The sequence below is a fragment of the Pongo pygmaeus genome, chromosome 19, assembly GCF_028885625.2.
Source record: "Pongo pygmaeus isolate AG05252 chromosome 19, NHGRI_mPonPyg2-v2.0_pri, whole genome shotgun sequence".
NCBI lineage: Eukaryota > Metazoa > Chordata > Mammalia > Primates > Hominidae > Pongo > Pongo pygmaeus.
Window position 1 is genome coordinate 51,457,177 of NC_072392.2, and position 25,821 is coordinate 51,482,997.

General features: G+C 41.1%; 1 protein-coding gene and 1 pseudogene across 3 annotated transcripts in view; both read right to left on the reverse strand.

Annotated features, from left to right (window-relative positions):
* Window positions 1-25,821, reverse strand: part of SLFN12L (schlafen family member 12 like) — a 97,527-nt gene that overhangs the window by 62,138 nt on the left and 9,568 nt on the right. For 2 of the 3 annotated variants that reach the window (XM_054456833.2, XM_054456839.2), the window contains exon 2: window positions 19,975-20,665. In XM_054456833.2, the coding sequence (XP_054312808.1) occupies window positions 19,975-20,060 (86 nt within the window). In that variant the 5' untranslated portion in view covers window positions 20,061-20,665. Of the gene's footprint in view, window positions 1-19,974; window positions 20,666-25,821 lie in introns of those variants that run through there. The other variant, XM_054456840.2, reaches the window with a different exon arrangement.
* On the reverse strand, window positions 12,026-14,030 carry LOC129016799 (mitochondrial import receptor subunit TOM20 homolog; annotated as a pseudogene).

Genomic DNA, 25,821 nt, shown 5'->3' on the forward strand with positions numbered 1-25,821 from the left:
AGAGCTTGCGGTGAGCCGAGATTGTGCCACTGCACTCCAGCCTGGGTGACAGAGTGAGACTCTGTCTCAAAAAAAAAAAAAAGATCGACCCCTGACCTAACTGGTTATTTTATCTATAGATTCCAGACATTGCATAGAAAAGCACTGTGAAAATCCCTGTGCTGTTGTGCTCCATTCTGATTACCGGTGCATGCAACCTCCAGTCATGTACCCCACTGCTTGCTCAATCAATCACAACCCTTTCATGCAGACTCCCTTAGAGTTGTAAGCCCTTAAAAGGGACAGGAATTGCTTACTCAGGGAGCTCGGTTTTTGGAGACATGAGTCTGCCAATGCTCCCAGCTGAATAAAGCCCTTCCTTCTACAACTCAGTGTCTGAGGGGTTTTGTCTGCAGCTTGTCCTGCTACATTTCTTGGTATCCTGACCAGGAAGCGAGGTGATTAACAGACACATGGTCTAGGCAGCCCCTTAGGCAGCTTAGGCCTGCCCTGTGGAGCATCCCTGCAGGGGACTTCAGACAGCTTGAGCAACGTGGATCCTGAGAGCACTCCTGGGTAGGCATTTTCCCTGGTGGAACGCCTCGTCAGAGCAGAGCACAGCAGGCCCCTGCGGAGGATCAATACGGTGGCTGAACACCGGGGAGGAACTGGCACTTGGAGTCCGGACATCTGAAACTTGGTAAGACCGGTCTTTAGACCTTGCCCACTCCATTTGAATGGAAGTGCAGCCTGATCACCCACGGCGTGCCTGTACAGGCCCTTTGGTTTTTGTTTTTGACTTGACTTGAATTGCTTGATACTTTGGTTTTGGTTTTGACCTGGCTTGGATTTTTTGATACTCTGATTTTGGTTTTGATTCTGGTTTGGTGTAAACTGTAAAAGTGTGTGTGTGCCCTTTTACCTGTTCTTTGTTTTGTGGTGTGCATGAGGTGTGAGCGTGGTGTTTTGTCACAAGGAAGCATGGGTCAGGCACAAAGTAAGCCCACCCCACTAGGAAATATGTGGAAAAATTTCAAGAAAAGATTTAAGGGAGACTATGGAGTACTATGACACCAGGAAAACTTAAAACTTTGTGTAAGGTAGACTGGCCAGCATTAGAGGTGGCCATCAGAAGGAAGCCTGGACAGGTCCCTTGTTTCAAAGGTATGGCACAAGGTAACCTGTAAGCCAGGGCACCGAGACCAGTTCCTATACAAAGACACTTGGTTACAGCTGGTTTTAGACCACCCCCTACAGTGGTTGAGAGAACAGCAGAAGTGGCTGGCAGAGGCAAGGAAAGACCAGCAGAGAGAGAGAGAGGAAGAGACAGAGAGACAAAGAGGGAGTCAAGGAGGGAGAGAGAAAGAGAGGCAGAGAGAGAGGAAGAGACAGAGGCAAAAGGAAAGTCAGAGAGAGAGAGAGAGACAGAAAGTCAAAGAGAGAAAGAGAGAAATATACAAGTAGTTAAGAAAAAAAAACAGTGTACCCTATTCCTTTAAAAGCCAAGGTAAATTTAAAACCTATAATTGATAATTAAAGGTATTCTCCATAACCCTATAACACTCCAATACCACTTTGTTGTCAGTGTAAACAAGGGCGTATCCCAAAAGCACTGAGGCCTTCCTATCAAAAATCCTTAACCCTGTAACCCGCGGATGGCCCAAATGCATTCAATCTGTAGCAGCAACTGCTCTGCTAACAGAAGAAAGTTAAAAAATAACTTTTAGAGGAAACCTCATTGTGAGCACACCTCACCAGTTCAGAAGTATCCTAAGGAAAAAAAAATGATTTAACATTAACTACTGAAAATTCCCTTAACCCAGCAGATTTCCTAACAGGGGATCTAAATCTTGATTACCATACAAAGGTCCAACCAGACCTAGGAGGAACTCCCTTCAGGACAGGATAATTGAAGGAACAAAAAAAAGAAAAGCCATCTATACCAATCCTAAATTAATTTGGACTAAACAAGATCTTATTAATAGCAAAGGATAATTGAAATCCCAAACTATACCAGCCTGGGAAGGACCCTACCTTGTGCTGCTAACCACCGAGACTGCTGTTTGTACAGTTAAAAAGGGAATGGACTCATCACACCCAAGTCAAGAAAGTGCCACCCCGTCGAGAGTCATAGGCCATAGTCCCAGGAGAAAACCCCACCAAACTAAAGCTAAGAAAAATTTAACTCCTTCATCTATTCTATTACTCTTTCTTTTTTCCTCGCTGTATTGCTGACCATCTAGTTATTAACATAACTAAGTCAATTTCGAGTCAAACTATCGCATTTAATGCTTGCCTTGTTATACCCTGTGGGGACTTGCCAAGTCAAAGACAGCTCTCTACTTCAGAAAAGTACCTCCGTCCCTCCTGACTCTCCTCAGACTGGGCATTAGTAAATTGGGACCATTTAATCCAGGGAGATTTCAATAAAAACCCCAGTGTCAACCAGGAGTCTTGCCCCCCAGTGTAGAGCTTTTAGGCTATAGTTGGTCCAACGTTCTGTGGACCACTAAAGAGCAAGGACAGACTGCCCCAACCGGTTTTTGTAATTTCCTAAAATCATACATTCATTTTACTAGAGGATCATAGAAGTTAAAGACTTAAACTTTGGCAATTAAGCAGGATACCAAGATGCAAATGCCTGATTGGAATGGATCAAATATTCCATCTGCACATTAAACAAAAGCAATTGTTATGCTTGTGCACATGGCAGGCCAGAGGCCCAGATTGTCCCCTTTCCACTAAGATGGTCCTCCAGTCGACCAGGCATGGGCTGCATGGTAGTTGTTTTCCAGGATTCTACAGCCTGGAGTAGTAAGTCGTGCCAAGCTCTCTCTGCTATATCCCAAAGTCCAGCACCCTGCAGGTCAGCTCCCAAAGGCCATCCAGCTTCTGTCTCCCAACACTAAGTTCACTTCTTATCTCTCACGACAGGGAGGAAACTTAGCATTCCTTGGAGACCTGAAGGGATGCAGTGAGCTTAAGAATTTTCAGGAGCTTATCAATCAGTCAGCCATTGTTCATCCCCAAGCAGATATATGGTGGTATTGTGGTGGACCTTTACTGGGCACTCTGCCGAATAACTGGACTGGCACTTGTGCTTTAGTCCATTTGGCTATCCCTTTCACCCTGGCATTTCATCAACCAGAGGGAGAAAAAATAAAACATCGTAAAGCGAGAGAAGCCCCTTATGGGTCTTTCGACTCTCACATCTATTTAAATGCAATTGAAATCCCACGGGGAATACCAGATCAATTTAAAGCCCAAAATCAAATAGCTGCAGGATTTGAGTCAATATTTTGGTGAGTGACAGTTAATAAAAATGTAGATTGGATAAACTACATCTATTACAACCAACAGCAATGAGCTTTTCATGAGTTAAAAGAAAAATTCATGTTGGCCCCAGCCTTTGGGCTACCTGACCTGACAAAACCTTTTACACTACATGTGTCAGAGAGAAAAAAAAAAGTGGCAGTTGGAGTTTTGACCCAGACTGTGGGGCCCTGGCCGAGGCCAGTAGCCTACCTCTCCAAACAGCTAGATGGAGTTTCTAAGGGTTGGCCCCTGTACTTCAGAGCCTTGGCAGCAACAGCCCTGCTAGCACAAGAGGCAGATAACTAACTCTTGGGCAAAACTTAAACTTAAAGGTCCCCCATGTTGCGGTGACTTTAATGAATACATCATTGGCTAACAAATGCTAGATTAACCAAGTACTAAAGCTTGCTATGTGAAAATCCCCACATAACCATTGAAGTTTGCAACACCCTAAACCCTGCCACCTTGCTCCCAGTATCAGAAAGCCCAGTTGAACATAACTGTGTAGAGGTATTGGACTCAATTTATTCTAGTGGGCCCAACATCCAAGACCATCCTTGAATATCAGTAGACTGTGAGCTGTATGTGGACAGGAGCAGCTTCGCCAACCCCAGCAAAGTGACTCTGAAGAAGACGACAAGCCCTGCTCCAGTCACACCTGGAAGCTAACTGGTCCACACAAGGCTAAAGCATGAGAAAACTCATCGCAGCACTCATTTTCCTTAAAATTTGAACTTGTACAGTAAGGACTTCAACTGACCTTCCTCAGACTGAGGGCTGCTCCCAGTGTATACATCAAGTCACTGAGGTGGGACAAAAAGTTGCTACAGTCCTATTATTTTATGGTTATTATAAGTGTACCGGGACTGTAAAAAGAACTTGTTTGTATAATGCTATTCTATGCAAGGTAGGTAGCCCAGGAAATGACCAACCTGATGTGTGTTATGACCCATCTGAGCCTCCCATGACCACAGTTTTTAAAATAAGATTAAGTGCTGAGGACTGGTGGGGGCTCCTAAATGATATGAGTAAAGTGTTAGCCAAAACAGAAAAAAAGGGATTCTCAAACAAGTCACCTTGAAATTTGATGCCTGTTCTGTCATTAATAGTAATAAGTTAGAAATAGGACGTGGTTCTCTTAATTAGGAAAGAGGCTATATGGCAGAAAATAAGTACATTTGTCATGAATTAGGACTATGTGGAAATGAATGTGGACACTGATCTTGTGTCATTTAGGCTACTTGGATAAAAAATAAAAAGAATCCTGTCCACCTTCAGAAAGGAAAAAGTGGCCCTTCCTGTACCAGTGGTCAGTGTAACCCCTTAGAACTAGTAATAACCAACCCCTTGATCCTTGCTGAAAAAAAAGGAGAGCTTGTAGCCCTAGAAATTGATGGGGCTGAACTGGATCCTCAAGTAAGTATCGTGGTTTGAGGACAAGTTTATAAATGCTGTCTTGAGCCAGTATTTCAAACCTCCTATGATGAACTAAATGTGCCAGTACCAGAAATTCCAGGAAAAACAAGAAATTTGTTTTTGCAATTAGCCGAGCATGTAGCCCAGTCTCTCAATGTCACTTCATGTTATGTATGTGGAGGAACTGTAATGGGCGATCAATAGCCATGAGAAGCCCGAGAATTGGTACCTACAGACCCAGTTCCTGATGAATTCCTGGCTCAAAAGAATCACCCTGATAATTTCTGGGTCCTAAAAGCCTCAATCATTAGACAATACTATATAGCAAGAGTGGGGCAGGACTTCACCCTTCCTGTGGGAAGACTCAGCTGCCTTGAGCAAAAACTGCATAATAGTACTACAAAAACAGCCACCTAGTGGAGTTCAAACCACACTATGAAAAATCCATTTAGTAAATTCCCAAAGTTGCAAACCGTGTGGACCCACCCAGCGTCCCACCAGGACTGGACAGCCCCCACTGGATTATACTGGATATGTGGACATAGAGCTTATGCCAAATTACCCAACCAGTGGGCAGTGTGTTACTGGCACTATTTAACAATCTTTCTTCCTACCACCAATAAAGAAAAGCTAACTCCTGGGCTTCCCTGTCTATGCTTCCCACCAAAAGAGAAGCATAGCTATAGGAAATTGGAAAGATGATGAATGGCCCCCTGAAAGATCATACAATATTGTGGGCCTGCTACTTGGGCACAAGATGGCTCGTGGGGATACTGGACCCCCATTTACATGCTCAACTGAATCATACAGTTACAAGCTATCTTAGAAATAATCACTAATAGACTGGCAGAGCCTTGACTATTCTGGCCAGGCAAGAAACTCAGATGAGAAATGCTATCTATCAAAATAGATTGGCTCTTGACTACTTGCTAGCAGCTGAAGAAGGGGTCTGTAAGAAATTTAACCTTAATAATTGCTGTCTACACATAGATGATCAAGGGCAAGTAGTTGAAGACATAGTTAGAAATATAACAAAACTGGCACATGTGCCCATGCAAGTGTGGCATGGATGTGATCCTGGGGCCATGTTTGGGAAATGGTTCCCAGTGCTAAGAAGATTTAAAACTCTTACAATAGGAGTTATAATAGTAATAGAAAACTGCTTACTGCTCCCTTGTTTGCTACCTGTACTTCTTCAAATGATAAAAAGCTTCATTGCTACCTTAGTTCACCAAAATGCTTCAGCACCAAAATGCTTCAGCGTACTATATGAATCACTATCGATCTGTCTTGCAAGAAGACATGGGTAGTGAGAATGAAAGTGAGAACTCCCACTAATGAGTGAGGTTCTCAAAGGGGGGGGGGGGGGGGGATTAAGGGAGGAGACTACCCCTCATATTGTCTTATGCCCAATTTCTGCCTCCAAAGAAAGAAGAAGTAAAAACTAAAAGGCAGAAATGAAATCCACAGGCAGATAGCGTGGCACCGCGCCCTGAGCCTGGTTAAAGATCGACCCCTGACCTAATTGGTTATGTTATCTATAGATTCCAGACATTGTACGGAAAAGCATTGTGAAAATCCCTGTCCTGTTCTGTTCCGTTATGATTACTGGTGCATGCAGCCCCCGGTCACGTACCCCCTGCTTGCTCAATCAATCACGACCCTTTCATGTGGACCCTCTTAGAGTTGTAGGCCCTTAAAAGGGACAGGAATTGCTCACTCTGGGAGCTCGGTTTTTGGAGACATGAGTCTGCAAATGCTCCCAGCTAAATAAAGCCCTTCCTTCTACAACTCGGTGTCTGAGGGGTTTTGTCTGCGGCTTGTCCTGCTACAAGATGGAGTCTCACTCTGTCACCCAGGCTGGAGTGCAGTGGCACGATCTCAGCTCACTGCAAGCTCCACCTCCCAGGTTCATGCCATTCTCCTGCCTCAGCCTCCTGAGTAGCTGGGACTACAGACACCTGCCACCACGCCAGGCTAATTTTTTTGTATATTTAGTAGAGACGAGGTTTCACTGTGTTAGCCAGGATGGTCTTGATGTCCTGACCTTGTGATCCAGTCACCTCAGCCTCCCAAAGTGCTGGGATTACAGGCATGAGCCACCATGCCCAGCCTAATTTCTAGAATTTTATAGTACTCTTCAAAATACTTTTATTACATTTGTATTTGAATTTTCAAACTTCTCTTTTCCTTGGAGACAGTTCTGTCTTTGGGAGTTCTTCTGATAAAACTGAGGAATACTGCCTGCATTTGCTTTCAATTTTCTGTAAATACAAAAAAATAATATTTATACTGACCTTATTAGCTTTGATGATACAGAGTTTGGGATTATTCTGGGCATTAAAAATTAATATTAAGGAAGATAGCATTATGACATCTTGTAACAGTAGACCAAAATAAAACATTTTAAGACTCTGGCCACTACTGAAAACTAGCTCTGTGATTTGTCCTATATATATTTCCAGGTATTATCTGAAGACTCAGAAGTGAGGAACAGCGTGAGGAATCCCAGGAACTGAAAGAAATTAAGTATGGCTGGAGTTAAGAGAAGGGCTAAGGAAGAGATGTGATGACAGTGTCTTATATGAGCAATTATGACAGCCAAACTAAGGTAGTGGCAGTGGAAAAGGAGGCATGGATGCACTAGAGAAGAGCTCAGTTATTAGATTACTGTAGGGGATGAGGGAGAGGAAGCACCAAGGGTGACATTTGTGTCTCAGGCTTAAACAGTTTGATGTCCATCAAGAAAAGAGCAAAAGACATCATTGGAATGGTGGTTTTGTTTAAGTATTTCTGGCTTTCCATCATTGTTCATATTGAAAGTACTGTAGATGCTAGCCAGCCTATGCCCTTTTTAAGAATAAATTTTTTTTAAACTAAAGAACTAAAGCTGAGATTCTCCTATTCTGTTGTTGATGGGCTTCCTGTGTGGGATTTCTGCATGCCCATCCATTTAGTCACAGCAATTTGGGAAGTTTTCTCTCTGGTTTCTGACAACGAGCATTTGGGGGGAAAGCCAGGCATAAATTAGTTACGATAGTTGGTGTTTAATGTTTCTCCAGTGAAAACTTGGACTTTTATTTTTTCCTTGTAGAATGCATAATTAAAACTGAGACTATTATTTTGAAATGAAATATTGAATATTAAAAAAATAGAGACTTTTAACGCAGAAGCCATAAACTCACATACCTATAGAAGCCAAACAGGTAAAAGCAAGTAGTGGAAACACATGGATTAATGAGATGATAGGAAGTACAAAACAACCATGTAAGTCAAATTAAAAAGCCAGCTTCCACTTTCTGCTTTAATCTTTTCAAAGCAATAACTATCACATAAATCAGTGAATACAATATTTCAGCAGTATTTGAAATGGTGTTCACACCCAGCAATTCCACTTCTAGACATAAATCCAAGAGAATTGAAAACATAGGTGCACACGGGCACTTGTACATGAATATTCACGGAAGCATTATCCACAACAGCCAAAAAGTGGAAACAGTCTAAATGTCTATCAAGATGAATGAATAAATAAAATGTAGTGTATGCATGCAGTGGAATATTATTTGGCCATAAAAAGAAATGAAGCACTGATGCAGGCTGCAACATGGATGAACTTGAAAACTTTATGCCACGTGAAAGAAGCCAGTCATAAAAGGTCACACACTGTTATCCCTATTATAGGAAATATCCAGATAGGCATGTCCATAGAGACAGAGAGGATAGGAGTGGTTGCCAGGGGCTGGACAAGGAGAATGAGTGTGACCACTAATGGATGTTGCATTTCTTTGTGAGGTGGATAGTGGTGATCATTGCACAACTCTGTGAATGTACTAAAAATTATTGAATTGTACACTTTGAAAGAATTAATTATATAGTATGCAATTATATCTCAGTTTTAAAAAAAGGAAAACAGTAACCAAAATCTCCTATGTAAGCATAAAATTTTCTCTGTTAATTATGCCAAATAAAACTGAATTCACAGCACAAAAAAAAAAAAGAAAGAAAGGATTCTTAAGTTCTTTAATTACTACTAATATCCGACCTGAAGTTACTTTGAATGTCTTGCTTCTTTATCAGCACTGACCATAGTTCTAGTCAGATTTTCCTATTTTTTTAACTCAAACTGTTGAGAGAGAGAAATGGCATATATTAGAAAGATGCAATATTGTTTAAACTTTACTACTCTTTTGTTTTTACATTGATTTTCATGTTTATCTTATTCTATTTAGACTGTAATGTATACATTTAACTAAAGATTGTATTTCTCAATTGTAATTTTTTTCCAGTAGAAAACATTTTAAGATTCAGAGTTCTTTTCTTTTTCTCCAATCCCTTTAATATTCGCTTAAACAATTAAGGTTGAAGCAATACTAAAACTGCATTTCTTACATTACAAGATTTTGTATATTTGTAGCATATACCAATTTTCTCATAATCTCTTCTGCAATAACATTTCATTAATACTCTGGTCTTCAGCTTGTTTCAACAAGGTCAGAAAGATAGGCAAGAAGATGGTAAAATAAACTTACTCATGGGTAAAAGGAATCAAATATTTACTATGTACACTATGTACACTATTCTAGGTTTTACACACTTTACATAACTTAAGTGTGACATAAGTTGTAGTTGTCTGTTAATAGAAAAGCATCTCTTTGAGAGGCTGAAGCAGGAGGATCCCTTAAGCCCAGGAGTTAGAGACCAGCCTGGGCAAGATGGTGAGACCTCATCTCTACACACACACACATACACACACACACACACACACACACACACACACACAGCCCCTATAGTCCTAGCTACTATAGGGGCACACACAGAGCCCCTATAGTCCTAGCTACTCAGGAGCAGGAGGCTGAGGTGGAAGGATCCCTTGAGCCCAAGTATTTGAGGTGGCAGTGAGCTATGATTGTGCCACTGTACTCCAGCCTGGGCAACAAAGCAAGACCTCATCTCTAAATAAAATGAAATAAAATAAAATAAAATAAATAAAAAACATAGCAGCAGTTCCAGGGCCAGCTAAGTCTATGTTTTACATGTGCTTTCACTTTAAGTACAAACTGTGGAAACAAACAATGTATCCTTGCCTAAAGATACATTATCAACATGCACTAATACATATTTTCCACTTCCAAAGTTCTTTTTATAAGTGTACAACATTAGCACATGGAAACATTCAAGCTGTTTATCATTCCACTGAAATCTGGGTTTTGTTTTGTTTTGTTTTTCTGCTCTCACCTGCTGAGCAGCATTTGGCCAGCATCACCACAAGGACTTGGTTGTATCACCCGGTAAACTTAAGACGGGAACAGAAAGTGGCAATTATGTTTCTGGGAGAGAATTTAAAAAAGAGCTGAGTTGGTTTTTTTGTTGTTGTTGTTTTTTTTGAGACAGAGTCTCGCTCTTTCACCCAGGCTGGAGTGCAGTGGAGTGGTCTCAGCTCACTGCAAGCTCCGCCTCCCGGGTTCACACCATTCTCCTACCTCAGCCTCCCGAGTAGCTGGGACCACAGGTGCCTGCCACCACGCCCGGCTAATTTTTTTGTATTTTTAGTACAGACGGAGTTTCACTGTGTTAGCCAGGATGGCCTGGATCTCCTGACCTTGTGATCCGCCTGCCTCGGCCTCCCAAAGTGCCAGGATTACAGGCGTGAGCCACCGTGCCCAGCCTTTTTTCTTTAACTTAACACTGCTAGCTTTAAAAGGTAGTATCTAATTTTAAAGCACTGAAGTTGTCATTTAAATAAGAAAATGTACTTGGCTTAATCAACTGTGAAATGAAGATGATATCACTGTCTTTTCAAGCATTAGACCAAAGTCAATTATTTTCAGAGAGCCAAGTGATACCCAATTTATATTTCACTACAGTTTTCAAGGACATAGTGTTTCTACCCTCTCCGAACCTAAGTTGCCCCCTCACTCCTCCAGCCAACCCCCCTTTCTCTGGGCCCGTTCTTTCCCTGCTGAGCTATTTGCCCCTTGCTCCCTTTCCCTCCTCTATTTGCCCTTTGACTGTCCCTCTATCTATATCTGAGCTAGTGCAAATGGTTTCTTCACTGCTTGGTCAGTCACTGACCAATCACCACTACACTGCTGTGCATTTGGGATCCTATTAGTAAAACTGACTATCTGGCATGTTTGTGCTGGTCATCTCCCCTGAAAATGATATTGTGCATCATCATCAAAAAAGTACTATTTAAGGGATAAGGATGGCAAACCCACAAGGTATCTGAGAAAATCCTCAAATGTGTGAGTCACCTAGTCAAATGTTCTCTTATATATACTAGAGGTAAGTTCAGAGATGAACTGTGACTTGCCCAAGGCTATGCAGCTAACCAGAGGGAGACACTGGAACTGTATTTCTCTTTCCACTATAACATAAAAAAAAAAAAACAAGGTTAATGACACTTAAAAAGAGTTTGTAAGTAAACGAAAATGAAATGCCTACTACATAGGAAAAGTCTTTGGAATCTCTCCACAGATTTTTAGGCAGAATGAAAGCTATCTGTACAATGAGAAATGCTGCCCAGTTCAACAGATGCCACCAAGTACCAACAGATGCCACCAAGTATCCTTACTGTCGTTTTGAAACTGAATATGTGACTGCAGATAATATGTCACTATTTGGGAATAAGAGGTCCCACCCTCCATTCTTTTCAGGTCTTCAGTCACAAGGTCACATCTTATTTTCATTGTTTAACAGGATAAATTAATCAGGTCGAAGTAGGACTTAGGAGGTACACTGAAGATAAAAGCAAAAGGCAGCAAACATTTTTACAAGTAGATCATCACGGTTACCTTAAAACTTAAGTTTCAGATTAATTTACAGAGTAGTGACAGAATAATATAATTTCAGTGAAAATCAACAAAATAGTTATATCATTGAAAAAAGATCAATTTGGAAATACTTAAGTCAGGCAAGCATGCAAAATTCAGAATATTAAAAAAGGCAAGGCCTGGTTGCCAATATACGTTCCTCAGGTGAAGGTGGGTCTGAAGATGCTAAACAGAACCAAATGAATGAGAAGATGAAAGGGACACTTCGCAGATCAGCAAATGGACTCCCTCATTCAATACATTGAGGAAAGTGAGCTCACGAAGCTTGATTAGGGGTATACATAAATCTAATTCCTGGTGCTGTTTGCAACTACTTATATTTTAAATGCAAGGAGATAAGTGCTTAGAACACATTAAGCTCATTGATTTAAACAAAACATTTCAAGACTGACACACTGGAAGGTGGTAATGTTAACACAGCACAATAGCACGCCTCGCAGATTTATGTCTAAGAGATTAAATGGAATCATCACCTCAAAATTTTAATCCTTGAGTTTTCACAAACACAATCAAGTCTCTATCAAATTTTCTGATTTATAGCATAATGCACATAAAAATGTGCATTCTTCAGTTTCTCCTACACTTTTTTGTCTATCTTTCAACACTGAGCCCTGGGTGTTTTTAACATAAGCAAGGCCATACGCACATTTTAATCGCATGTTTTAGAAATGAACAAAATCTGTGATATCTCAGTAACTCATAGTGTACTTATAAAGTGAAAAGATCTCTATCAAAATATGCTTTTCACTGGGAAAAATAAATGAACCAAATGGATTTACACAAAGTAAACATTAACTTTGGTAGATTTCAATGTACAATAGTTCATAACAAGCATATTTGCCCTTATGCTCAACTACCAAGTTAAGAATTTTTAAAGTATTTTAACTGAGATTTTATTATGTTGACATTTGTTTCTCATTCCACATCGTCTTCGGCCAAGCTCCAGCACTTACAAGTCTCTGATTAACTGGTAGGGGCTTTGTCAGAAGCATCTGGATCACTGGTAGTGGAAGAGTTTGTTGTAATACTTGCAGTAACCGCTGTGGCTGTCCACACACAGCACTTGGATTTGTCAGGTGGTCTACACCTTTAGCTAGGATCTCTTCACCAAAGCTATATCTCTTCCAGGAAGAATTTCTGAACAGCTTCAGTATCTTTAAGGTCAGCTAACTTGGAAAGCTCAACTCACTCCTCGGCCAGCTTCTGTTTCTTTCTTTATTCTGGAAGCTTGTTCTTTAAGCTGGGGTCACTTCAGTCTTTTGCAGTCGAAGTAGATGCAGTACCCGATGAAAAGGGCCCCGAATACCCCAGCGGCGATGGCTCTGTTCCGACCCAGCCTCTTCCCCAGAACGCGGAGTGTGGACTGCGGCGGTGGGGGAAAGGAGCGGTTGCCTACGAACCATCCGAGCACAGGGAGCCGCTCAGACCCGACGCCGGAGGGACAGGCACTTGGAAAGCAAGATCCAGGGTTCTGAAGATTAAAATCTTTAATGCATTTACTATATTTGTGAAAGTTTGAGAGAGAGTCATGTGTATAGGATTACCACTGAGTTTATATTATTTTCTCCATGCCTGGAGAGTGTTTCTTTTGTTTTAGTTTATTCGTTTGTTTTGATTTTTTGCTTGTTTGTTTTTGAGAACTATTCTCCTTCTGTCACCCCAGGTTGGAGTGCAGTGGCGTGATCTCAGCTCACTGCCACCTGCGCCTCCCAGACTCAAGCGATCCTTTCGCCTCAGCCTTCTGCGTAGCTGGGATTACAGGCGCGGCCACTACGCCCGGCAATTTTTTTTTTTTTTTTTTTTTTTTTTTGAGAGACGGAGTTTTGCTCTTTGTTGCCCAGGCTGGAGTGCAGTGGCATGATCTTGGCTCACTGCAACCACCATCTCCCAGGTTCAAGCGATTCTCCTGACCCAGCCTCACGAGTAACTGGGATTACAGGCGTGCACCACACCCGGCTAATTTTTGTATTTTTAGTAGAGATGGGGTTTCACCATGTTGGCCAGGCTGGTCTCGAACTCCTGACCTCGTGATCTACCCGCCTCTGCCTCCCAAAGTGCTGGCATTACAGGCGTGAGCCACCATACCCCGCCAGTGTTTCTTAAAGAGTTAGCATATTTAAAGAATTAGATGTTTTGGGCTTAATTTCTTATTTTTTCCCTGGGATTCTTAGAGACCCCCTCTACTAGATTTATATAAACACTTAGTAACATCCTGAAACTGATCAATATAGGACCATAGAATTTGAGAGACATTAATATCCCTATTTTCTAATTATCCACTGAAGATAGTCTATCTTTCTGAGGAAACTACTTCCCTTAGTTGTCCTTGACATATCACTACCACTTCACAAGAACAAACAGTTTTTGCAACTCTATTACTTCAGCATCAGAAAGGTTGGGGTCCCTACTGAGGGCATGGAATCCTCTAAGATTCTTCCTTCCATTTTCCAGCTCCCCAGCGTATAGGAACCTCAGTGCACCAGGCATTAATTGTCCTAAAGCAAAACATTCAGTCACTTCGATCAGATTAAAACTCTAACCAGTTCTGCCCTTCCATTCTGGAATACGTATTTAAGAAGGATAGAACTATACTCCTTCTTCTTGTAGTACAGGATTTGTCAGCCTTGACACTATTGAGACTTGCGGCTGGAAAATTCTTTGTTGTGGGGTGCTATCCTGTACCTTCTAGGATGTTCAGCAGTACCCCTGGCCTCTATCCACCAGGTACCATTAACACACTCCCCTCAAGGGGTGACAACCGGAAATATCTCCAGATATTATGTCCCTTGGAGGGCAAAATCCGCCACCCCCTCCACTCTTTTGAGAGCCACTGGTCTAGTCTAATGATGAGCAGATTAATTTTAACAATGAGCAGACCTATTTTAATGATCCATATACCAGTGCCATCCAACAGAAATATAATGCAATACATAAATGTGATTTTAATATAGTAAGCATATTTTTAAAAGATAAAAATAAATAAGCAGCTTTACTTTTAATAAAATATTTTATTCAACTAAATATTTCTAAAATATTATCATTTTGACACGTAATCCATTTAAAAATGATTCATGTAATTTTTCATTCTTTGTCATACAAGTTTTTGAATCCCAGTGTCTATTTTACACTTACTTGTCATCTCAATTTGGACCAGCCACATAGCAAGCACTAATTTTCTACACATGGCTAATGTGTGCCATGGGCACTGCAGCCATATACAGTGACATCTCGCAAAAGCCAGAATAGTCAACATCAACAAATTAAGAAAACAAACAAATAGCAGTGAGGGCACAGATCTTGGTTTTTGCCATTCTTCAGTAAAAGGAACCAGAGCTTCTTGGAGAAATGGCTGATTTTAGGGCTGGGGCAGAGAAAAAAAAATCACAAGCATTCCTATACACCAACAATAGACAAGCACAGAGCCAAATCATGAGTGAACTCATTCACAATTGCTACAAAGAGAATAAAATACCTAGGAACACAACTTACAAGGGACGTGAAGGACCTCTTCAAGAACTACAAACCACTGCTTAAGGAAATAAGAGAGGACACAAATAAATGGAAAAACATTCCAAGCTCATGGATAGGAAGAATCAATATTGTGAAAATGGCCATACTGCCCAAAGTAATTTATAGATTCAATGCTATTCCCATCAAGCTACCAGTGACTTTCTTTGCAGAATTAGAAAAAACTACTGTAAATTTCATATGGAACCAAAAAAGAGCCCATATAGCCAAGACAATCCTAAGCAAAAAGAACAAAGCTGGAGGCATCACACTACCTAACTTCAAACTATACTACAAGCCTACAGTAACCAAAACAGCATAGTACTGGTACCAAAACAGATACATCAACCAATGAAACAGAACAGAGACCTAAGAAATAACACCACACATCTACAACCATCTGATCTTTGACAAAACTGACAAAACAAACAATGGGGAAAGGATTCCCTGTTTAATAAATCATGCTGGGAAAACTGGCTAGCCATATGCAGAAAACAGAAACTGTACTCCTTCCTTACACCTTATACAAAAATTAACTCATGATGGATTAAAGACTTAAATGGAAAACTCAAAACCATAAAAATGCTAGAAGAAAACCTAGGCAATATCCTTCAGGACATAGGCATGGGCAAAGACTTCATGACTAAAACAAAAGCAATTGCAACAAAAGCTAAAATTGACAAATGGGATCTAATCAAACTAAAGAGCTTCTGCACAGCAAAAGAAACTATCATCAGAGTGAACAGGCAACCTACAGAATGGGAGAAAATTTTTGCAATCTACCCATCTGACAAAGGTCTAATATCCAGGATCTACAAGGAACTTAAACAAATTTACAAGAGAAAAACAAACAACCCCATCAAAAAGTGGGCAAAGGATATCAACAGACACTTCTTAAAAGAAGACATCTATGACCAGGTGCGGTGGCCCACGCCTGTAATCCCAGCACTTTGGGATGTTGAGGCGGGTGGATCACTTGAGGTCAGGAGTTTGAGACCACCTTGGCCAACATGGTGAAACCCCATCTCTACAAAAATACAAAAATTAGCTGGGCATTGTGGCAGGTGCCTATAATCCCAGCTACTCGGGAGGCTGAGGGAGGAGAATTGCTTGAAGCCAGGAGGCAGAGGTTGCAGTAAGCCGAAATCGTGCCACTGCACTCCAGCCTGGGCGACAGAGTGAGACTGTATTAAAAAAAAAAAAAAAAGACATTTATGCACCGAACAAACATATGAAAAAAAGCTTATCATCACAGGTCATTAGAGAAAAGCAAATCAAAACCACAATGAGATAGCATCTCACGCCAGTTAGAATGACGATTATTAAAAAGTCAGAAAACAACAGATGCTGGAGAGGATGTGGAGAAATAGGAACACTTTTATATTGTTGGTGGGAGTGAAAATTAATTCAACCATTGTGGAAGACAGTGTGGCAATTCCTCAAGGATCTAACACCAGAAATACCATTTAACCAAGCAATCCCATTACTGTGTATATACCCAAAGGATTATAAATCATTCTACTATAAAGACACATGCACACATATGTTTACTGCAGCACTATTTACAATAGCAAAGACTTGGAACCAACCCAAATGCCCATAAATGATAGACTGGATAAAGAAAATGTGGCACATACACACTATGCAGCCATAAAAAAGAATGAGTTCATGTCCTTTGCAAAGACGTGGATGAAGCTGGAAGCCATCATTCTCAGCAAACTAACACAGAAACAGAAAACCAAACACCACATGTTCTCACTCATGAGTGGGAGCTGAACAATGAGAACACACGGACACACAAAGGGGAACATCACACACTGGGGCCTGTCAGAGGGTAGTGGGGCAAGGAGAGGGAGAGCATTAGGACAAATACTTAATGCATGCACAGCTTAAAATCTAGATGACAGGTTGATTGGTGCAGCAAACCACCATGGCACATGTATACCTATGTAACAAACCTGCACGTTCTGCACACGTATCCCAGAACTTAAAGCAAAATAAAATAAATAAAAAAGAAAGAGTTTCCAATGGCTAATACTAGAACAATTTGAGGAACTAAATAATGTAGTATTGAAATATAACCCAAAATATTAAATAAGTACCTATAAGTTCATTCATACAAGTAAAGGATTGAATGAATGAGTAAATGGAGAAAAGACAAGTCTCCTATACAGAAGAATTCCAAATAACTTATGTATAATAGCTACATCCTCTCTACCCACATCAAGGAAGTGGCACTTCAATCCCCACCCTTTGAGTGTGAACTGCACTTATGACATCTGAGGGAGGAAAAGTAAATACAGTGGATCAACCTGGCAAACACTTCCTGACTCATACGGTCAAGGTTAATATCAACATGATAAAACATGTCGATCGCATACACCCTTGATATGATATGATGACAATTACAGTTCACCCCTGTGGTCTTCGTCTTTTAAATCTTGAGTATGAAAAATAAAATCCTAAGCCCCCCAACCACTGAACAGACCCTCTCTTGGCCAAGGGGACCCCAGAAAAACCTTAAAAACTGAATTTGCAAGCATGATGGAATGGCAGGTCAGCCGCACCTCATTATAACCGCTCTCTTTTGCAATTTAGGCACTTCAACTGACCAGCACTCAGGTTAAAATAAACATCATAAGACCGATGAAACAGTCTCTTTGTGGCAATAAGATACCAAGTTGTAAATAGGACCTAAAGCCTTGACAGGCAAGAGTTAAGTCACGCGTCCCTATACTTAAAGAATAAACTATGTTCTAATGGCCACGAGCTTTTTCTTTTCTTCTATCAGCTAAACAAGCACTGGCCTGGAGATAAGCAATATTAAAACAACTGCAGCACATCCACTGCCAGACATGAACCAACTGACCTCCTGATCCACCAGCCCTAACTACAGCTTTGACTGGACAAGAGACTGATTTTAGTAACTTTCTTCTGATAACAAGACCACCAACCATGGACTGGTTCTGGCTGGTTTCGAGTCTGAGCATTTGAGTGCCTTCTTCTCCTGAAAAGACTTTTGATGTGTAAGGTCTAATTGTAATAGATAGAAAAGTTAAAACATATAGGGTCTAATTGTAATAATTATAAAAGTTAAGTCTCTACTGGCTGGGCGTGATGACTCATGCCTGTAATCCCAACACTTTGGGAGGCCGAGACGGGTGGATCACCTGAGGTCAGGAGTTCAAGACCAGCCTGGCCAACATGGCAAAACCCCGTCTCTATTAAAAACACAAAAATCAGACAGGGGTGGTGATGCATGCCTGTAGTCCCAGCTACTTGGGAGGTTGAGGCAGGAGAATTTGCTTGAACCCAGGAGGCAGCAGTTGCAGTGAGCCAAGATCATACCACTGCACTCCAGCCTGGGTGACAGAGCAAAACTCGGTCTCAAAAAAAAGAAAAAGTTGTCTCTACTAAAAAGTGAACATGGGACAATACACACAATAAGCATGTTTACTCTTCATGCATATGCACAACCCCCTCTCAGGAGTATTCATATCTCCTCCTATAACCTGCTGAATATATATACTGCCCAAGTCATTCAGCACAAATCCCTGTTCCATCCTCCCTTCTCTCAAAGTGCTGCCTTTCTCTCTAAGCTTCCCCCCAATCAGGATGGACAGCCTGCAGGTTGTAACACTTTATAATAAATAAAATCTCCTTTCTAAACTTATAAATTGTGTGATTTTTAAGTTGACAACCTATAACTCCAGCCTAACTATGAGAAAAACATCAGACAGACCCAAAAGGGACATTCTACAAAGTGCCTGAACTGTGCTTCTCAAAACTATCCAGGTCTTCAAAAATAAAGTCTGAAAAATTATCACAGATCCAAGGAAGCTAAGGAGACATAACTACTAAATGTCATATGGTGTCCTGGATGGGATCCTGGAACAGACAAAGCACAGTAGGAGAAAACTGGGAAATCCAGATAAATTGTGGAGTTTAGTTCACAGCAATGTACTACGGTTGTGAAAAGTGAACCACGGTAATGTAGTAATGAAAGAGGGAACTGAGTGAAGAGTACACAGAAACTTTCTGTACTATCTTTGCAACTTTTCTGTAAGTCTATGAATATTTTAAAATAAAAAGTTAACTTAAATTTTAAAAGCATTTTGTTTTATTTTACCATGGCTGGGTGGATTTTCAGATCTTTAATGAAGTAAGTCCCAGCTAGCTAAAGCCAGATTGCAGAGATAGGCAGGCACCATCAAAACCCAATTGAGCCTGGCACAGTGACTCATGCCTACAATCCCAGCAATTGGGGAGGCTGAGGCAGGAGGATCACTTCAGCCCAGGAGTTCAGGGATATGGTGAACTATGATCACTCCAGCCTGAGCTACATAGCTGTTTTTACAAAAATATTTTTAAATTATCCAGACATGATGGCAGGCAACTGGGTCCTAGCTACTCAGGAAGCTGAGATGGAAGGATTGCTTGAGCTCAGGAGGTTGAGGCTGCAGTGAGTCATGATGGTGCCACTGTACTCCAGCCTGGGTGACAGAGCAAGACTCTGTCTCAAGAAAATGAAAAATGACCTAAGTCGGTTTTCTTTAGCTAAAAAAGGTAGAAAATGGACACAGGAAGGGGAACATCACACACCGGGGCCTGTTGTGGGGTGGGGGGAGGGGGGAGGGATAGCATTAGGAGATATACCTAATGTTAAATGACAAGTTAATGGGTGCAGCACACCAACATGGCACATGTATACCTATGTAACTAACCTGCACGTTGTGCACATGTACCCTAAAACTTAAAGTATAATTTAAAAAAGGTAGAAAAAATTACCCCATTGTGCTCTCCTAAACACAGTTTGTTGTCACAGATAATTTTACCACTTAATTTTCAAGGAACAAGGTTACTTAGCAGAGAAAATTAAACCCAGATTAAATAATACTTAGAGACATAAGGTCCAGCTGCTTACCTGATAAAGTTCCTCAGAGGCTGGTTTTCACAAACGTAAAGAATTCTCTTTTCCTCACAGTGAAACACATTCCTGATCTTCTCCATGATCTTTATGGCGATGATGGTCTTCCCTGAGCCAGGTAAGCCGTGGACAAACAATTCTCTGTTTTTGTGGAAGCTTCTGGAGAGTGTCTCATACTGCTGGGCTGTGAGCAGATTTAAAACCTCACAGCTGAGCAGGTTACTCAAGAGAGACCTGAAGCCGAGCAAGATAATCACAAGGGACTGCAGCAGGGCTTCCAATGTGCTGGGTGCCTGCAAAACTATAGGACGCGGGGTAATCCATCGGAGACACTGCAGCCTCCAAGGCCTCTGCGTTGCTCTCAGGACTCAGGCAGAGGACCTTGGCCCTGACACACATCTTCCCAGTGTAGCCCCCCATGTTCAACAGGTTCTGCTTCAAAGTAAGGGCAGTGCAAGTGCAGTAGTCCTGGCCCTGTCAGGGCTGTTCTATGCTATCAGCAGAGCATCACAGATGACTCCTGGCTTCTCCTGCAAATTCAGGTCCACAGGCCAGCTTCTAGAGAGGACCACAATTCCTCAGGAGAAAGGTTGGGTTTGCTTATTTATTAACTCCTCTAATCCTCCAGGCTGTGAGGACAGCTCCTTCCAGAGGGATTCCAGAGTACATCACAAATGTCCTGGTAGCACTAGATGTGAAAAGAATGAGAAATTAGGGGAAGGAGAAGAATCATACTGATTATGACAATTAGTTATAATTAACTGATTAATATATTTGATTATTAATTACAGATATTTCAAATATTCTTCTATAAACATTATATTACAATTATAAAGGAAAAGAAGCTTTGAAATATCTGATAAACCTCATCTAAACCCATGTGTTTATTATGCCTTTGACCTTGGGAAATTCCCTAACCTCTCTGAGACTTTGCTCTCTCATTTGTAAAACAAAACTAAGAATAGCACACTTCCTATGGAGAGGAATAAATGAAGTAACATAAAGAGTCTGGCTCATTGCGGCTGCTTGAAAAAGATGAGTCCTATTCCCCATCCCACTCTCAAAGTGCATGAATCTCAAAATGTCCCTGAACAGTCCCCACTAATGGGGGTAGCAGGAGCCTTCCCAGGAAGGAGGTACTCATTAGCACAATATTTGGGGAGAAGAGGGAGTTACGTAAAAGCTTTTATTGGCAGTTAATTTTCTTCAGTCCTCGACTGGGAGACCCTTGAAGCTATCTCTCCTGAAGCAGAATTGTTGCATCACATACAGATCAATCTGAGGCTCCCCCCATTACAAAAGTCTTTTTGTCACAGGCAAACAAGGAACAACTACATGACATGAGAATATACTTGTGCTACAGAGTTATAAACTTATTTTAGGCTGGGTGCGGTGGCTCACTCCTGTAATCCTAGCACTTTGGGAGGCCAAGATGGGTGATCACTTGAGCCCAGGAGTGCGAGACCAGCCTGGGCGTAATGGTGAAACCCTGTTTCTACAAAAAATATAAAAATGATCTAGGCATAATGGTGCATGCCTGTAGTCCCATCTCCTCAGGAGGCTGAGGTGGGAGAATTGCTTGAGCCCAGGAGGCGGAGGTTGCAGTGAGCTGAGATTGTGCCACTGCACTCCAGCCTAGGCAATAGAGTCAGAACTTGTCTTAAAAAAAAAATTATTTCAAAGATCATGGGGTCCAAAGGGAGAAAAACAAGAATGTTTTTGCCCTGTTGTGGCAGTGGCAGAATACAAACCAGAATCAAGATTTGTAAGTGGTAATTTGAAATTGAAATTACCCAAACTTTATTGGTAATTGTTTATTGTTCATTTTTGCTTGTGCTTTCTCATTCATACCAGGCGTTCACACAACTTGATTATGCCTGCAACGTGGATGTTAGTGAGTAGGAAATGGCATCTATTATGACACACATCTAGATTTTAGAGATGTTAAGAAGTTGGAGGAGATAAATAAAACCCCCATCTCCCTGGGACAGAGCACCTGGGAGAAGGGCCGGCTGCGGGTGCAGTGTCAGCAGACTTAAGTGTACCTGCCTGACAGCTTTGAAGAGAGCAGTGGATCTCCTAGCACAGCGTTCGAGCTTGCTAAGGGTCAGATGGCCTCCTCAAGTGGGTCCCTGGCCCATGTGTATCCCGACTGGGAGACACCTCCCAGTAGGGGCCAACAAACACCTCATACAAGAGAGCTCTGGCTGGCATCTGGTGGGTGCCCCTCTGGCACGAAGCTTCCAAAGGAAAGAACAGGCAGCAATCTTTGCTGTTCTGCAGCCCCCACGGGTGATACCCAGGCAAACGGGGTCTGCAGTAGACCTCCAGCAAACTCCAGCAGACCCGCAGCAGAGGGGCCTGACTGTTGGAAGGAAAACTAACAAACAGAAAGGAATAGCACATCCACTCAGAGACCCCATCTGAAGGTCACCAACATCAAAGACAAAAGGTAGATAAATCCACAAAGATGGGGAGAAACCAACGCAAAAAGGCTGAAAATTCAAAAAACCAGAACACCTCTTCTCCTCCAAAGGTTCACAACTCCTTGCCAGCAAGGGAACAAAACTGGACGGAGAACGAGTTTGACAAATTGACAGACGTAGGCTTCATAAGGTGGGTAATAACAAACTCCTCTGAGCTGAAGGAGCATGTTCTAACCCAACACAGGGAAGCTAAGAACCTTGTAAAAAGGTTAGACAAATTGCTAACTAGAATAACCAGTTTAGAGAAGAACATAAATGACCTGATGGAGCTGAAAAACACAGCACGAGAACTTCGTGAAACATACACAAGTATCAATAGCCAAATCGATCAAGCAGAAGAAAAGATATCAGAGATTGAAGATCAACTTAATAAAATAAAACAAGAAGACAATAATAGAGAAAAAAGAATGAAAAGGAATGAACAAAGCCTCCAAGAAATATGAGACTATGTGAAAAGATCATATCTATGTTTGATTGGTGTACCTGAAAGTGATGAGGAGAATGGAACCAATTTGGAAAACACTCTTCAGGATATTATCCAAGAGAACTTCCCCAACCTAACAAGACAGGCCAACATTCAAATTCAGGAAATACAGAGAACACCACAGAGATATTCCTTGAGAAGAGCAACCCTAAGACACATAATCGTCAGATTCACCAAGGTTGAAATGAAGGAAAAAAATGTTAAGGGCAGCCAGAGAGAAAGGTTGGGTTACCCACAAAGGGAAGGCCATCAAACTAACAGCAGATCTCTCTGCAGAAACCCTACAAGCCAGAAGAGAGTGGGGGCCAATATTCAACATTCTTAAAGAAAAGAATCTTCAACCCAGAATTTCATATCCAGCCAAACTAAGTTTCATAAGTGAAAGAGAAATAAAATCCTTTACAGACAAGAACATGCTGAGAGATTTTGTCACCACCAGGCCTGCCTTACAAGAGCTCCTGAAGGAAGCACTAAACATGGAAAGGAACAACCGGTACCAGCCACTGCAAAAACATATCAAATTGTAAAGACCATCGACACTATGAAGAAACCATCAACTATGGGCAAAATAACCAGCTAGCATCATAGTAACAGGATCAAATTCACACATAACCATATTAACCTTAAATGTAAATGGGCTAAATGCCCCAATTAAAAGACACAGACTGGCAAATTGGATAAAAGAGTCAAGACTCATCAGTGTGCTGTATTCAGGAGACCCACCTCACGTGCAAAGACACACATAGGCTCAAAATAAAGGGACGGAGGAATGTTTACCAAGCAAACAGAAAGCAAAAAAAAAGCAGGGGTTTCAATCTTAGTCTTTGATAAAACAGACTTTAAACCAACAAAGATCAAAAAAGACAAAGAAGGGCATTACATAATGGTAAAGGGATCAATGCAACAAAAAGAGCTAACTATCCTAAATATATATATACCCAATACAGGAGCACCCAGATTCATAAAGCAAATTCTTAGAGACCTGCAAAGAGACTTAGACTCCCACACAGTAATAGTGGGAGACTTTAACACTCTATAGTCAATATTAGACAGATCAACGAGACAGAAAATTAACAAGGATTTTCAGGACTTCAACTCAGCTCTGAACCAAGTGGATCTAATAGACATCTACAGAACTTTCCACTGCAAATCAGCAGAATATACATTCTTCTCAGCACCTCATGGCACTTATTCTAAAATTGACCACATAATTAGAAGTAAAACACTCCTCAGCAAATGCAAAATAAAAGAAATCATAACAAAAATCCTCTCAGACCACAGTGCAATCAAATTAGAACTCAGGATTAAGAAACTCACTCAAAACCACATAACTACATGGAAACTGAACAACCTGCTCCTGAATGACTACTCGGTAAATAACGAAATGAAGGCAGAAATAAAGATGTTCTTCATAACCAACGAAAACAAAGACACAACATACCAGAATCTCTGGGAAACATTTAAAGCAGTGTGTAGAGGGAAATTTATATCACTAAATGCCCGCAAGAGAAAGCAGGAAAGATCTAAAATCGACACCCTAACATCCCAATTAAAAAAACTAGAGAAGCGACAGCAAACAAATTCAAAAGCTAGCAGAAAACAAGAAATAACTAAGATCAGAGCAGAAATGAAGGACATAGAGACACAAAAACCCCTTCAAAAAATCAATGAATCCAGGAGTTGGTTTTTTGAAAAGATCAACAAGATAGATAGACCACTACCCAGACTAATAAAGAAGAAAAGAGAGAAGAATCAAATAGATGCAATAAAAAAATCATAAAGGGGATTTCACCACCAATCCCACAGAAATACAAACTACCATCAGAGAATACTATAAACACCTCTAGGCAAATAAACTAGAAAATCTAGAAGAAATGGATAAATTCCTGGACGCATACACCCTCCCAAGTCTAAACCAGGAAGAAGTCGAATCCCTGAATAGACCAATAACAGGTTCTGAAGTTGAGGCAGTAATTAATACCCTACCAACCAAAAAAACTCCAGGACCAGACAGATTCACAGCCGAATTCTACCAGTGGTACGAAGAGGAGCTGGTACCGTTCCTTCTGAAATTATTCTAAACAATAGAAAAAGAGGGAATCCTCCCTAACTCATTTTATGAGGCCAGCATTATCCTGATACCAAAACCTGGCAGAGATACAACAAAAAAAAGAAAATTTTTTTGATAAACATCAATGCAAAAAATCCTCAATAAAATACTGGCAAATCCAGCAGCACATCAAAAAGCTTATCCACCACAACCAAGTCAGCTTCATCCCTGAGATGCAAGGCTGGTTGAACATATGCAAATCAATAAACATAATCCATCACATAAACAGAACCAATGACAAAAGCCACATGATTATCTCAATAGATGCAGAAAAGGCCTTCGACAAAATTCAACACCCGTCCATGCTAAAAACTCTCAATAAACTAGGTATCGATGGAACGTACCTCAAAATAATAAGAGCTATTTATCACAAACCCACAACCAATATACTGAATGGGCAGAAGCTGGATACATTCCCTTTGAAAACCAGCACAAGACAAGGATGCCCTCTCTCACCACTCCTATTCAACATAGTATTGGAAGTTCTGGCCAGGGAAATGAGGCAAGAGAAAGAAATAAAGGGTATTCAAGTAGGAAAACAGGAAGTTAAATTGTCGCTGTTTGCAGATGACATGTTGTATATTTAGAAAACCCCACTGTCTCAGCCCAAAAATCTCCTTAAGCTTACAAGCAACTTCAGCAAAGTCTCAGGATACAAAATCAATGTGCTAAAATCACAAGCATTCCTATGCACCGATAACAGACAGAGAGCCAAATCATGAGTGAACTCCCATTCACAATTGCTACAAAGAGAATAAAATACC